At 37.7% G+C, this 13,520-nt stretch overlaps 1 protein-coding gene across 1 annotated transcript in view; it reads right to left on the bottom strand.

The window, feature by feature from the left end:
• ankhd1 (ankyrin repeat and KH domain containing 1) overlaps positions 1 to 13,164 on the bottom strand; it is a 43,424-nt gene extending 30,260 nt beyond the window's left edge. The window contains 2 exon segments of the mRNA XM_057850103.1: positions 9,966 to 10,119; positions 12,712 to 13,164. Coding sequence (XP_057706086.1) covers positions 9,966 to 10,119; positions 12,712 to 12,990 — 433 coding nt within the window. The 5' untranslated portion in view covers positions 12,991 to 13,164.
• Positions 13,165 to 13,520: the final 356 nt, after the last annotated feature.

Genomic DNA, 13,520 nt, shown 5'->3' with positions numbered 1-13,520 from the left:
AAGAATAGGAACAAGGGTTTCGATACAAGTGAAATATGTGGGTAATAGGGCAATACGCAGCGAAACTGGATAGTGGTCACCGTGAGGAAAAGAAAGAACACAGCTGGAAGAAAAGTGAGTCATGTGCACTGCATCTGTGAATTTGTCTTGTCAAGAAAGCCAAAGAAGCGTGAGTGGGGAAAGAGCAAGAATTTGGGGAAAAAAAAAAAAAAACTTTTGCTGATGACCTACATTTAGTCTGATAAAGGTGCACAGACATTTACAACTAGCAAAACCAGTTCTGTACAGTATTATAGACTTTATTGTAGTGTTTTCCATTTTTTTGCAACATGTGTTAAACTTTAGAGAAAAAAACAGTTGGGGTGTTTTGCATTTTGGTTTTTGCCTTTGGTTTCCTCAGTTTTGGTTTCAGACAAAAAATACATTTCAAATTATTCTTGCATCTAATTGAGTCTAAACTTTATCACTATACAGATTTTATATACGCATGTATATTGCTAATCACCTCCCAATAGAAGTTATCACTCTTTATCCGTGCATTGAAATTCCCAGAAAAAGTGGTATCCATGCTTGAAAAAAAAAAAAAAGTATTATACGCATGCTAAAGAAATACTTTTTAAATCCAAACTATTGGATCAATCAATGTGATGTTCTCAGAGGTTGAAATGGTCGTGTGTAAAAATTTACTCTAGGATTTTCATAATTTTTTTTAGATTGTTTCACATTGGCTTAGCAAGTAGCAATGGTGCTTCCACATGTGTCCCCTCATATTTTCCTTTTTGCTAGGTCAGTATGTTGCATAATTCGGGACTCCTTGTCCATCTGTCGTGAAAACGATGCTTGTCAAGTACATATCATATGACCAGCAACAGAGACTAGGCTTAGTTACTTGGAGACGAGTTCAGCGATGTGCTTGCAAACTTCAGGTAAAGTTAGCATTACCGTTGAACATTTTCCAGCATTTTTCAAGCAATTTCTTCCTTCCTCCTAAAACAGATCTAGGCCTATTGATGCGTGTGATCTGCCATAGTCATATGTGGTTTCTGATCGGTGATAGTAGCGGAGGACAAGTGTTAGAGGAGAAAATAGATTTTAAATTAGATATGACTGCTCAAAATACAACTTTTAGTCATCACAGGATTACATTGTCTATGTTCATGATTTCGATTAATAATACATCAAATCTGTGTAGCAGGTTTCTCAACACTCCAAGACATTTCACTTATGTGCAGACAAAAAGGCACGTTACCAAAAAAAAAAAAAATTCAAACTTTGTCCTCGATGAATGCAACTGCAACCACAAGTTCCAAAGCCTTCCACAGAACTCACACTGCAGAGGTAGTGCAACTAAATAGCTGGCATAAGGAGACAGCTCCTAACCAGTGGGTGTTAACCATGCCGAGTGCGTTGAAAAACGGCTTGGGTTCCACATTCAGCCATGGTAAAAGAGCTTGCTGGTGAGCATGTCAACGAGGCATAGAGATGTAACATTTACCTGTTGAGTCTCCTTCCCTTCTTGCATTTTGGCATTTTCTTATTCAACTCTGCACCAATGGTCTCGTTTACATTCACCATGGCTACCAATAGCTCAAAATGGAGACTACATCCCACAATGCAACTCAGTTCTGATGGCAAACTGTTGTTTGCTCATAAAAAAAAATACGTTAAGGAGATTTTTGTTATCAAGCTCACTACTTTTTCTCTTTTTGATAATGTGTTTTCACTCATTTCTGTTTTGCACAGAATTTTCATGTTTAAGGTTATAATGGTTTTGGATTTTTTTCATCATTGTTTAGTTTACGTTAGTTTATAGATTGTTTTCAGAGATAAGTTTTTAAAGTGGATTTACTAGTTATACTTAGGATAATTTTAGTTTTTCATTTTAGGATATTTGTAAGGTGCGGGATTCACCTGCATAAAATATAAGGATATTAAACTGGACAAAAGATAACACTTGAAATCTTGTAGTTCGTCAATTTGAATTTTGTCTTGCATGAATATGAAAACGAAAAGAGTGCATTTAATTAAAATACCTTTTTGCTTTGTTAACACGATAGTTTGTTTTTTCGGTTACGCAGGGAGTGGTAACAAATTCTGATTAGATTGATCATTGTAGCCGTTCAGCTGTGACTCACAGTGTGCAGGGATTGAATCACACATGCACAAAAATTCCACACTGTAACGTGTTGTCATGTGTCGGAATGCTAACTGAAGTGCTGTGTGGTCTGCGATGTCACGATTTGTGCCAAAATATGAGGATTTTATGCTACCGCAGCAAACATTTGTTTTAAACCTGATATCTTATCTCGCAATATTAAGTGGGAAAAGGTATTATCATCCACCATGGGTCACATTCATGGAGATATGCGTTCAATCTCCAGAGGTGTCAGATACACATCCAATTCTTAACCACATACAAAAGCGCTCAGGTCGCATATGAAAAAATCTGAATCGGACTGTTCATACTGCATGAAGAAAAAAAAAATCGCACACGTATGGGTTAAAAAATCAGTTTTGACACGCAGTGTGAATGTAGCCTAAGTAGCAGGTAAAATGTCTTAATGCAGACAGTTTCATTGATCTCGTTTTATCTTTGGAAAGATTATTACTAAGATTGACTGTTGGCTGCTATTGGCACGTAACAATACGACGTTATAGCCATTGCCGCATTTTACAATATTTTTAGAGCAATGTTAGAGCCGTTCAATCACTAGTAGGGTTGGGTATCGCCTGGGTTTTATCCAACACCTGTTACTATTCGGTACTTTTCAAAACGGTTCTGGTGCTTAAAAAGTTCTAGAACTGATAATTACAACAAAAATTTCACACATATATGTAGTGAAAAAACACGACCCTTTAATTTACATTGCCAAACTTAACACAACTTAAGAGTAAATCTTTCCAAATTATAAATAAAATTAACATCATATGAATAAAAAATGTACAATTTTTTTGTGCTCCCTGACTGTAGCTCTTAAATAATAGCGCCTACTGACATGCTTGCTTACAGAAAAAGCTTTCAGGGTTTAAAAGAAATAAATAAAATTAAACTCCATCCAGCACCCAAATGCGCATTTTTATTCAGTTAACACAGTTTGCTACAGAACCAGTACCAAATTATTACTGGATTTTGGTACTCAACCCTAATCATCAGGATTGGGAATCTTTGGCATTAGACCGATTTGATACACATCTAGAGACGGGGTGAGATTCGATACAAAATCGCTATTTCTCATCCCTTAAGTGTTCAATTACAATTTGATTCAATTCGGAAGAAAAACGATTCATGTTTGGCTTACAAACGTAAGAAAAAAAAAAAGTAACATTTCTGAGTATTATTCTGGCAGAAAAACTGCCCTGACTAACACTGCATCAGCCAATCTGCTTTGCGAGTTCCTAATTATTTCAAACCTGCGCTGTTCTTTGTTTTTACATTATATTTCTCACATTGCATCAATAACACACTGCAGTCTGTAGCAATAGCAAACACTTTAAAGGATATTAAAAGCGATTCAAAGAGCAGAAAGCGACAAATTGGACCGATAGGGAAAATACATTACATTTTTAAGACAAAAAAAAAAAAAATTGGGGAATTTCAAACTGATTTTTTTATCTAGTGGTTGTTTGTCTGTGGAAAAAAACTTTGCCTCCAGCTCATTCCTTGTTAAATGTGCAAATTAAAAACAGCTATTTGTTTATCTATATACCATCTGTTACGATGTCACTGACAATTTTCTGCCTTGTATTCAGAGTAACATTTTTTTTTAAATCATTTGTATAATGCTTCTAAAGCTACATCCAATTAAAAGTAGGATATGTCAACCACATTCTCAAAATATACGAACAATCACATAATGAGAGGTCACATCTCAATTTTTTTTCTATGATGGACATTTATCTTTTTGAGAATCAGAGATGGCAAATTTAAAATAAGGTATTAATGACATAAGTATTGGTCACACTTCCGTTAGTGCCTGTTTGTATGGCTTCCTCACAATCACACTATTCAAAATTTAACCCATTTTTCATTATTCACATACGGTGCCTTCATATAATATATATATATATATATATATATAATGGAAGGGGGGGAAATGCAGAAATGTGGCCAAGCTCTGCGCAAGGTGAATGCAAGTGATCGGTGAAGTATGTATGTTTCTGTCATGCAACCAACAATGTGCCGGTGGCTTTAACAACAAAAATGTGTTTGGAAACCAAAAGACACATCCCTCTCCAATCATGGCCAATAAACAAAGAATAATCAAACTTTTCATTGAGTGCCAACTAAATAATCATGCTCGGACGCTATGTTAAGCATAGAAACAGCGGTATTTCAACACCAAACACCATCGTCAACTGTAAATTAAAGCTGGACATAGCCTTGGTGATGTCACCCATAGCATTCACCGGCTCGCTAATATGACACTTGCTATGTTTTCCCTTCGTGAAGCCCATATTGAGGATATTTGCGCGGTAGGCATTCTTTAAGTCAGTCTATGAGCGGGAACCCAAACTCGCCAACTGTAAACAAATTCCGATAGTTTCCACCACCAGAACGCATCATTATTTTTAAAAAAAAAAAAAAAAAGCTTCATCTCTGTTTAAACAAACAGAACCTACCAACTACAACTACTCTACTTTTGGACACATAGCAGAACGCACCAATGTACAGGCAAAATTAGGCATTTTGGGACAAAATGTGATCTGTTGTAGACAGACTCCTGTACTGCTACTTTAGCAATCAAAAGTTCTAGTAAGATCTATACTTTTGAAAGAAAGTTCCATTCTAAATATTAGGCGAATATCAACCATCAAATCACCTTCATTTACTTGCATACAAGGACTCTAAGAAGCATTCATGTGTGCGTCTGTTTAAAACGTAGGTCATTTGTTTCCAAAAGTGTTTATGCGTTTTTTGGGTTTTTTTTTTTTTAGTCTATAGTTTGAAGCAGACAAGTAAACGGATGAAATCTGCAACCAACTACAAACAATCCAAATACAACAAGCATAAAATGTAGTGTGGCGAGCAAGGCTTAGCCATTAGCTTTAATGTGCATTTACCAACATTAAAATGGCTCAAAACTAGGTTTAATTTGCCGGAATGAAGACATTTAAAAAAACGTTGAAGAAGCATTACTACAGTTAACTCAACCTCAAGCCACATTTGCACAGGCTAACGAAAATTTCCGAAGTTGCGTGAGAGATTCCAGAAATGCATGCAGCCATACCCCGGCTCCTGATTATTTATTTATATTTTTATAGTTTACGATTTAACAATTGTGGAACAAAACAATTCATCCCCACTAGGCATGTGCCGGTATGACATTTTGACGGTACGATAACCGTGGGCAAAAATACCGCGGTATCACGGTATTGCAATTATAGCTCCAAAATGTGTTAGAGATGTATGGGTTAATTTTTTTTTTTTTTTTTTCCCCCCATTGAACAGGATTTTTTTTTTTTTTTCAGAACATACTGTAGTTGCAAATTTGAACATGAATATATTGTTAAAATAAATTATCAATAAAAAAAAACAAAAAAATATATTTTAAATAAAATTAAAATAAATATAACTTATGATTATACCCACAGCCACAGCTCAAGTTGCTCAAGATTAGAGCAAGAACAAAATAATTTCTATAAAAAAGTAAAAACAGTTCTGAAGAAAATTTTTAAAAAATACTACTGCATGACTTTTTTTTTGAGGGTGGAGAAGCTCAAGTGAAGTTTCGCCATTTTCAGCCACTGTGTCAGCTCTAGTCTACATGATGTCAAGCCTATGTGTTAAAAAATATAAAGAATTCATAAGTTAATAAGTTAGTTAAAAATGTATAAGTTAGTTTAAAGTGTAAATGTTGTGGAAGGGTTTCATCTAAACAAACAAAAAAAAACATTCGGAGTGAGACGTCTCCTTTATCCAGCGAACGTGGATTTGTGCTTAGGGCAAGAGCATCTTTCGCAATTAGCAATCTTTGATGCTTTGTCTCCTTCATTCAAGCGAATCAAGCTTGTTTTCTCACTCTGCGGCTGTAACACTCGACGAAGTTGCTCTCCCAGCTAAGCCTAGGCTAACATTCGTCTTTGTAAGCTTTTAGTTAGTTTGTATATTGAATTTGAAAGGAAAATGTGTGTTTTGTTTTTGGCAAACTTTTCATGGTGCTAATCTGTTGAAGCGACCCACACATGGAAAAATACAATTGTACAACGTTTTAAATGTATTCATTTTGTATATTCCACTTACCACGATTTGAGAGCTTAATAAAATGAAGAACAGTACGCCTTATGTTTGGAGTATTTGTTTTTGGGTTCACTGGCTGTCTAGCCGATAGCGTCACTTTCACACACAGCAACAAACAGGAGGGGGTGAGCGCTGCCACGCCAAGCCACTTCTGGCTGCATTTCTGACACATGAAAAATAGCCAATACCGTACTACGGTCTGACGGAAAATTTTAGTGGTTTTGAAACCGCGACGTTTTCACACCACGGTAAACCGTGAAACCGGTAACCGGCACATGCCTAATCCCCACATACATTTGTCATGAACGGTGTTGTTAATAACGGTGTTAGATTATAACGGCATTACTAATGGCGTTATTTTTCTCAGTAGTGAGTAATCAAAATAATTACCCTTCTCATCTTGGCAACGCCGTTACAGTTACTGAGGATGTAAAGCCGTGCGTTACTATGCGTTACTATGCGTTACTACGTTGGTTGAAACACGCGAGAAAAGTCAGACGCGGACTCACGGAGAAAGCAGAGCGGGGAGGAAGAAATGGACTTTTGACGCCGTTGCAAAAGCGATGCTAGGTGGCTGCAATAATACCTGACCGTAGCAGATAGCGTATAAACTACGCCAACATGATGCTATGGTAGATATCACATGTATATGGCGGAAAACAGACAAGGCTGAAAAAGCGGTTTCTGCTCTTGCGCTCCTCTCAAAGAAACTGCTGTATTTTAAGCCAAAACAAAAGTTGTGTTTGAGAGAACAATATGTCTAAATGCTGCCATAGCAGATTCATGGCGCATTAAGCCCCCAAACTATTTTTAATTTGTCAGTTTTACCCTGAAAACCCCCGTTTACAGATGTCGCGCAACCGCTTTTGTTTCAACCCAGCCATAAAACTCAGGTATTATATTCATTGTTCAAAATGTCATTTTTAGCTTAGAATCATTAATTGATGTCTAATATTTCGTTTTTTTTAAAAAAACAACTTAAAAAAATTATTCACTCACATATTTTAAACTTTTAAACAAATTATGTCACAATGAAAAAAATGGTGTCTGTAAAAAAGTCTAGGATATCTACCTCATAACTATCGCTTAATTGTATTTTTTCTGTTACTGTCGCATTTTCTCCGATATGTTAGATGATAAATAATCGATCCAAACAAAAAAATTTGGGAAAAAAAAAAAACGTTTAAAAGGGTAAATATATGAAAAAGAAAATCTCAACCACTCCTTAATGTCTGCGATTTATGCATCCCGACCTTTTTTATTGTACCATGTTTCACCCATAAAACCCAGCTGTGTCTTCACATTCAGCGATACATGCTACATGGAGTTTTGGGATCAAAACAAGGTAAGTACGCGATAATATCTCGTTAAAGTCACGGAGTCTGTAATTCTGCTCTCGCATGCTCTCACGTCCAGATAGGGTTTTACGGTTTTAAAAAACTTTTTTTTTTTTTTTTTTAAATGCCCTTCTATTCAAAATTTTTCTTCCCCCCCAAAATTGAGATTTTAAGCTTTCCAATGATGTATCATACATGCATATCGGACAACTTTGAAAGTTGGCTAAATTGGGGGTCTCAGAGCGGAACTTCAAGCCACCTGAGTGTTTTCCGCTATATCAAAAATAGATGCGAAATGACAGACACGCCGGCGTTAGTAAACAGCCGCCATCTTAAAGCAGTAGTGTTCTCTGGAAGGCTCTGTTGTACACAACCTTCCTAGCGAACCTAAGTAACTTTTTATCTAAAATACTCAGAAATCGTCAAAATCTTGACTTGAATACATCCTTAAATGATGAAACAGTTTTAAAACTTTCACATGTTGAAAGTAGACAGAAGGGAAGTAATGCAATAACGGGAGCAATTTTAACAACTTTAACGGTTGATTCACAACATTAAATGATTTCCAAACATAGCAAAGGTTATACTTTTTTTTGAGTGGGGTGAAAAAAAACAAAACATGAAAGGTAACAACAGTTACTTTGCCAACTAAATACTCATCTTCAAGTAACTGAGTGACTACCTCAATTACTTTTTGGGTGAAGTAATTTGTAACTGTAATTAATTACTTTTTCAAAGTAAAATTAACAACACTGGTCATGAAGCACTTATGTCTCCATAAAGTCCAAAGTCAAAGCTTGTACCCGGCTTTAAACGGGTTCATTTTGATGGTGGACAGTTTATAATAGTTTCTGTTTTAAAACAAGATGAAATACTAGTGGCCAATGTACGGTACCACAGGATTTTTATACACTTCACCGACTTCATTTTGAAAGACTGGAAGGTTAGGCCTTGGATACGATGAACACAACTTTTAATAAGAAAAAAAAAAACTTGCATTATTTTTACTGGTGCACGATAATTATTGGTCCGATAATTATCGATCCGATAACAGGAATTATGATGTCATCCCGATAAATCCAATAACATTTACAATAGGACCGATAATATGTACTGTTCTGGCTTTGCAGTTTACACAATAGTATCGGAAATCAGTTGACCATTTGCGGGGCACTGCTCTCACCTGCTGGTCAGAATAATTCAATGCACCTATTTTTTTGTTACAGTAGTTTGGTTCGATCACTTACACATTGCGGTGTCTAGCGGTAGCATTGACAGTCGTGAATGCTTTCTGTTACGTTTCCGCCTCGGAAATATATGCAAGTATTTTATGTTTACTATTACATATGGATGTGCAAAATATGTTTACTTCTGTGGTGAAGGGTCATATGTACAGAACTTCATAAGTTGTGTTATAGAAGCCAGCCAATGCTTTAGTAGCTCAAGCTAGTGTGCTAAGCTATACATATAATAGTTGTGTATAAGTCTATTGTGCAGTTTATTGTATATTGAGTATTGAATATGTGTATTTTTCTGTTGTACTTTCACAATATTAAGACAAGTGTCTTCCCATAAAAGCAAGAAAAGACCAAGCCTTGTGGTTTATGGAAGTGCATTCATTCTTAGCTGGCTGTCGGGCAGTGCAGAAGTGAAACGCACTGTTTTGTTCATGTCATTATGAAAAATCTGGTGAAATCAAAGGCAAATCTATGTTGAATCCACCACTATTTGTTTAAACCTCCAGGTGTTCAAAAACTCAGATTATACATTTAAAAAATTATATATTTATTATCGGTTATCGATATCGGTATCGGCTTTGAGGAGCAGGAAGTTATCGATATCGGTTTCAAAAAATGGATATCGTGCACCCCTAATTATTTTTAAAGAATATAGGTTACAACCTTCAATGTAGTAATTAGTCTATGAGAAATAGGCCTAGGAAAAGATTAGCCAGTATTTGTTGCTACGGGTCCTCTGCATGCGTTGGAGGCTCAAGTTCGTCGCTGGGTTAATCTGCCTCATAATGTTCATAAGCCTAAATGAGGCCAGGGCACCCAGGTCCAATGGCTTACTCTACGTACTACCTAACACCTCCAGTAGAACCTCCGAACTCATTTGCCCAAATCACATTGAAACTTTGTATTGATATGACGCTTGCAGAACCAGAAGCGGCTCTTATTTGCAGTTTCGCCCTGAGGTATTCTACAAACAAAGGCTGCTTGTTTAGATTTAAAATTAGATAGGAGGGGGAAAAAAAGGAAGTCATAGTCCTAAAAATTAAGGGCAAAAAAAAAATTTGCTGGGGCAGATTGGCAATCAGCCACTGGTGTTAAAGTCATTTACGAATTATCAGGTGTAAATTTATGAAAATTTGGAAAACGGACTTGTACCTGCAGCTTCTAGTAGCGCTTCAAGTCTGGCCTGTGTTTCTGGATCGACAGTCCGCAAATCAACTCCATCTGTTGCACTAGACAAAAGTAACTCTGATGCCGTCTTCATAATGGGGTTATCCAGATCTTCCTGGTCCAAAATGAATGACTCCACCTGAAAACCACACGGAAGAGCACAAAGGAAGGTCAATTAGTTCATGTTATCCTACTGAAACCTTTTGCAATAAAATGACAGTGATGAGTGCACAGCATGGAAAACCAAATGGTGACAAAATCCAAGTAATGTCACATTACACTTCTAGACAATTTAAAAAAATAATAACAGTGGAGTGTAGCTGCCATCCTTGTTTGTTTTTTTTACAATGTGAGGAAGGCGAGCACAAAGGTTAGGAGAGTGGCAGCAGCATTGCAGCCGAGAAATACAACACTTAACCACGTGGAGAGATTCATCTGAGAACACCACCGCAGCTAAACATCTCATACCATCGCTGTGTTGTCTCACGTTGGTTCTCTTATTCAAATAATTAATCATCAAACCCAACAACACACCTAGCACCTTATGTGTTACGTTTACGTGGAGAGATTCATCTTGAGAACACCACCGCAGCTAAACATCTCATTCCATGGCTGTGTTGGCTCACGTTGGTTCTCTTATTCAAATAATTAATCATCAAACCCAACAACACACCCAGCACGTTATGTGTTACGTTTAAATAAGTGTTCAACGGTACAGACCACAATAATCTTACTATCTGTTGTGTTAACACTTGTTACCTATGCTGCATTTTTTGTTAACAAATTGGTTAAATAATTATTGCAATAACCTCATTGGATGCCATTGCCATCAATGGCAGCCAGTGAGTATAAAAGCTGGATTTACAACAATTCACCCTGCTGACCATAACAATAGGGGACTGATTTACGTTTCATTTATAGAGGTGTCCTATTTGCTTCACAGCTTAGTGAAGTGCATCAAACTGTCAGTATTTATAAAAACTGTCAGTATTTATTAAAAAAAATAAAATTAAAATAAAAAGATATAAACTGTACTAGCTCCCTTTAGTTAGACTAAAAAAACAATTTCTTCACAAAAAATTGACTAATTTAACCCATCGGCGACAATTTCAACCCAGAAAACAAAGTTAAAAGTGACAAGACATTGAATGAAACTAATTTCTGAGAGCAAATGTAGCGGCGTGAAGGAATTCTGCCAGAGGACCAAAGAGTGCAATGCCTCGCAGGGGTTGTTGTTGTATGAGAGCTTTTATAATCAACAATGGACATCAGTATTCACCACTATTGAACTACACTTCCCAGAGTGTTGGTATCCAGAGAGCTGGAAAGGCCTGGAATGGCATCTCTTTAATCCTGGGGCTCAGATTGTAGCTACTGCCCACAGCAGTGAAATCTCAACTGCTGTAAACCACAACAACAAATGCTCCTTTTCAGGCTTACATAGTAGTCTGGCTAACTAAAAGGATTTAATTATGATCTAGTTCCTATTTAAGTTGATCTTGATATTGCCCTACCTATCAATATGGGACTCTACTTGTACCATTTCTCATACTGCAATCTAAGAGGAAATGCGTAGAGAGAAAACCCTAATATTGATATCAGCTGACAACTATTTAGTAGTCCCCTCTGGTCAGATATACTCGCATGTTTGTGCAAATAAAGACAGCTGAAGAGAATAGTGATTAAGAACTGCGACCACTCATTGCAGAGCTCATGCTGACATTATTTGGGGGCAATGAAGAGATATATTAAAGATGACAGATGCGGGAAGGGAACAGATACGCTTCGAATCAAATATTTACCATCTACTAATCTAGAACAATCCATTCTTATGTCAGTCACTGGCATATCATATGGCAATCTGAAGAGTGTTAAACATGCCTACTTATACAATGCCACATGAGTCATTTTGGTATAAGTCAAATCCATGATTGTCGAATTTTGACATTAGATAAAAATATGAATTAATGGTGTTCATTCAATATAAGGTAAAACTGATAAACCAGTAGGTTGTTTGCAGGAGACGAGGAAATACAATCACACCTGTCCCGCTGTGACTGCCACCACATGGGAAGTTGGGTCACTGATCGACGTGAACTCCTATTAGATCAAAAACGTTTAAGAAAACTTAGCTGACAAAATATTGGCAACGATGTTACATCGCGAGAGAAGATATGCTTATGATAACACCAACATAACACCAACAAGCGAAACGCGTTTCGCAGTTAAATCATTAAACGGATAACATAGTCCCTCGCAAAGTTGAACGCGGGAGAGACCGTGCTTCATTTACCTCAAAACCGTGCTCATATTGAAATATCTACAATCGAATTACATTTTTACATACCCCTTCTATTTGCTGTGATTGGAAAGCTATACGAAGAACTAATTTGTAAAAGGTATAGAGACGACAGCATCGAACGAGGCCGTCGTTGCTTCCACCCTGACTAGGCCGCGGTTGAAGCCTGCACCGTATAAATAAAACATTTGAGCCGGTCAACGCGACCAAATATCAGCACATTATCCACATTACCGGGATAAAAGACTCCCTAGACCCGTAGAGTGAAAAGTCACACGGTTTGGGAAAATATCTTGGTTTATTTTACGTAATTCCAGCGGCCTGTGAGGATATGGCTAGCAAGTGCAAGCTAATGTTAGCTCGCTAGTTCGCGCAGGAGGAATGTAGCCTTGCGTTCTGGCAAGGCTTAGCTAACTAGCTTAGCTCAGCTACCTCGGAAACCTCGTCTTCGTCGCTGCCGGATCCCGGACCCGAAGAGATGACGGCCGCAGCCGCTAGTTTGAAATCCAGTCTTTCCGCGGAAGGCCCGCCAGGCTCCCCGTATAAGCGTACTTTCTTTCCACCCACACCAATCCCAATGCCCCCTATCCCGACTCCTCCTGGTGTCGCTCCTACCCCCATCCCTGCCACTGGGGAGCGAGGAGTCACCGAGTCAATCTCGTCCTCGAAGCCGTCCGTCAGCATTGCCGTCCCGGCTACTGCATCCTGCATACTTATTTTCACGATACTTGGGTTAACCAGGTAGTTGTCGGTTTAAGCGTCCGTCCAGGCTCTTTCTTTTAGGCTATTTGCGTTGTTTTACTACAGGGAATCCAGAAACTCTCCCGAAGCTATGGTTGAGGAGGTTCTCTTTCCCCCAGCCATTAACTTTCTAACAACCTAACCCGATACGCACTGTTTCTGAGAAAGACCGCCCATGGTCAGAATTCTCGCAATCCCATTGGCGGAAGATGAAAAATATCTGCTTTTGATTCGCTGTAGCAGACGCTTGTCAAATAAGAGACCATAACGTCATGTTAGGTTTACCAATATCACGAGGCTGAATAACGAACGTCAAGAAATGACATGGAAGGCCAACTTAACTGGTAGCTAGCTGTACCAGTTCATATAAACTCTCATCGGGACGTCACATACATGTTAAGACAACTGTGAGGCCAAACTTGTAACTCTCCCGATTGAGTTTATTCGGCCCGGTGACTATCTAGATAAATAAACTGCAGAAATGGCCATACGTGCAACTT

The sequence above is a fragment of the Corythoichthys intestinalis genome, chromosome 11, assembly GCF_030265065.1.
Source record: "Corythoichthys intestinalis isolate RoL2023-P3 chromosome 11, ASM3026506v1, whole genome shotgun sequence".
NCBI classification, from domain to species: Eukaryota; Metazoa; Chordata; class Actinopteri; order Syngnathiformes; family Syngnathidae; genus Corythoichthys; species Corythoichthys intestinalis.
This window is presented reverse-complemented; position numbering and strand designations above follow the sequence as displayed.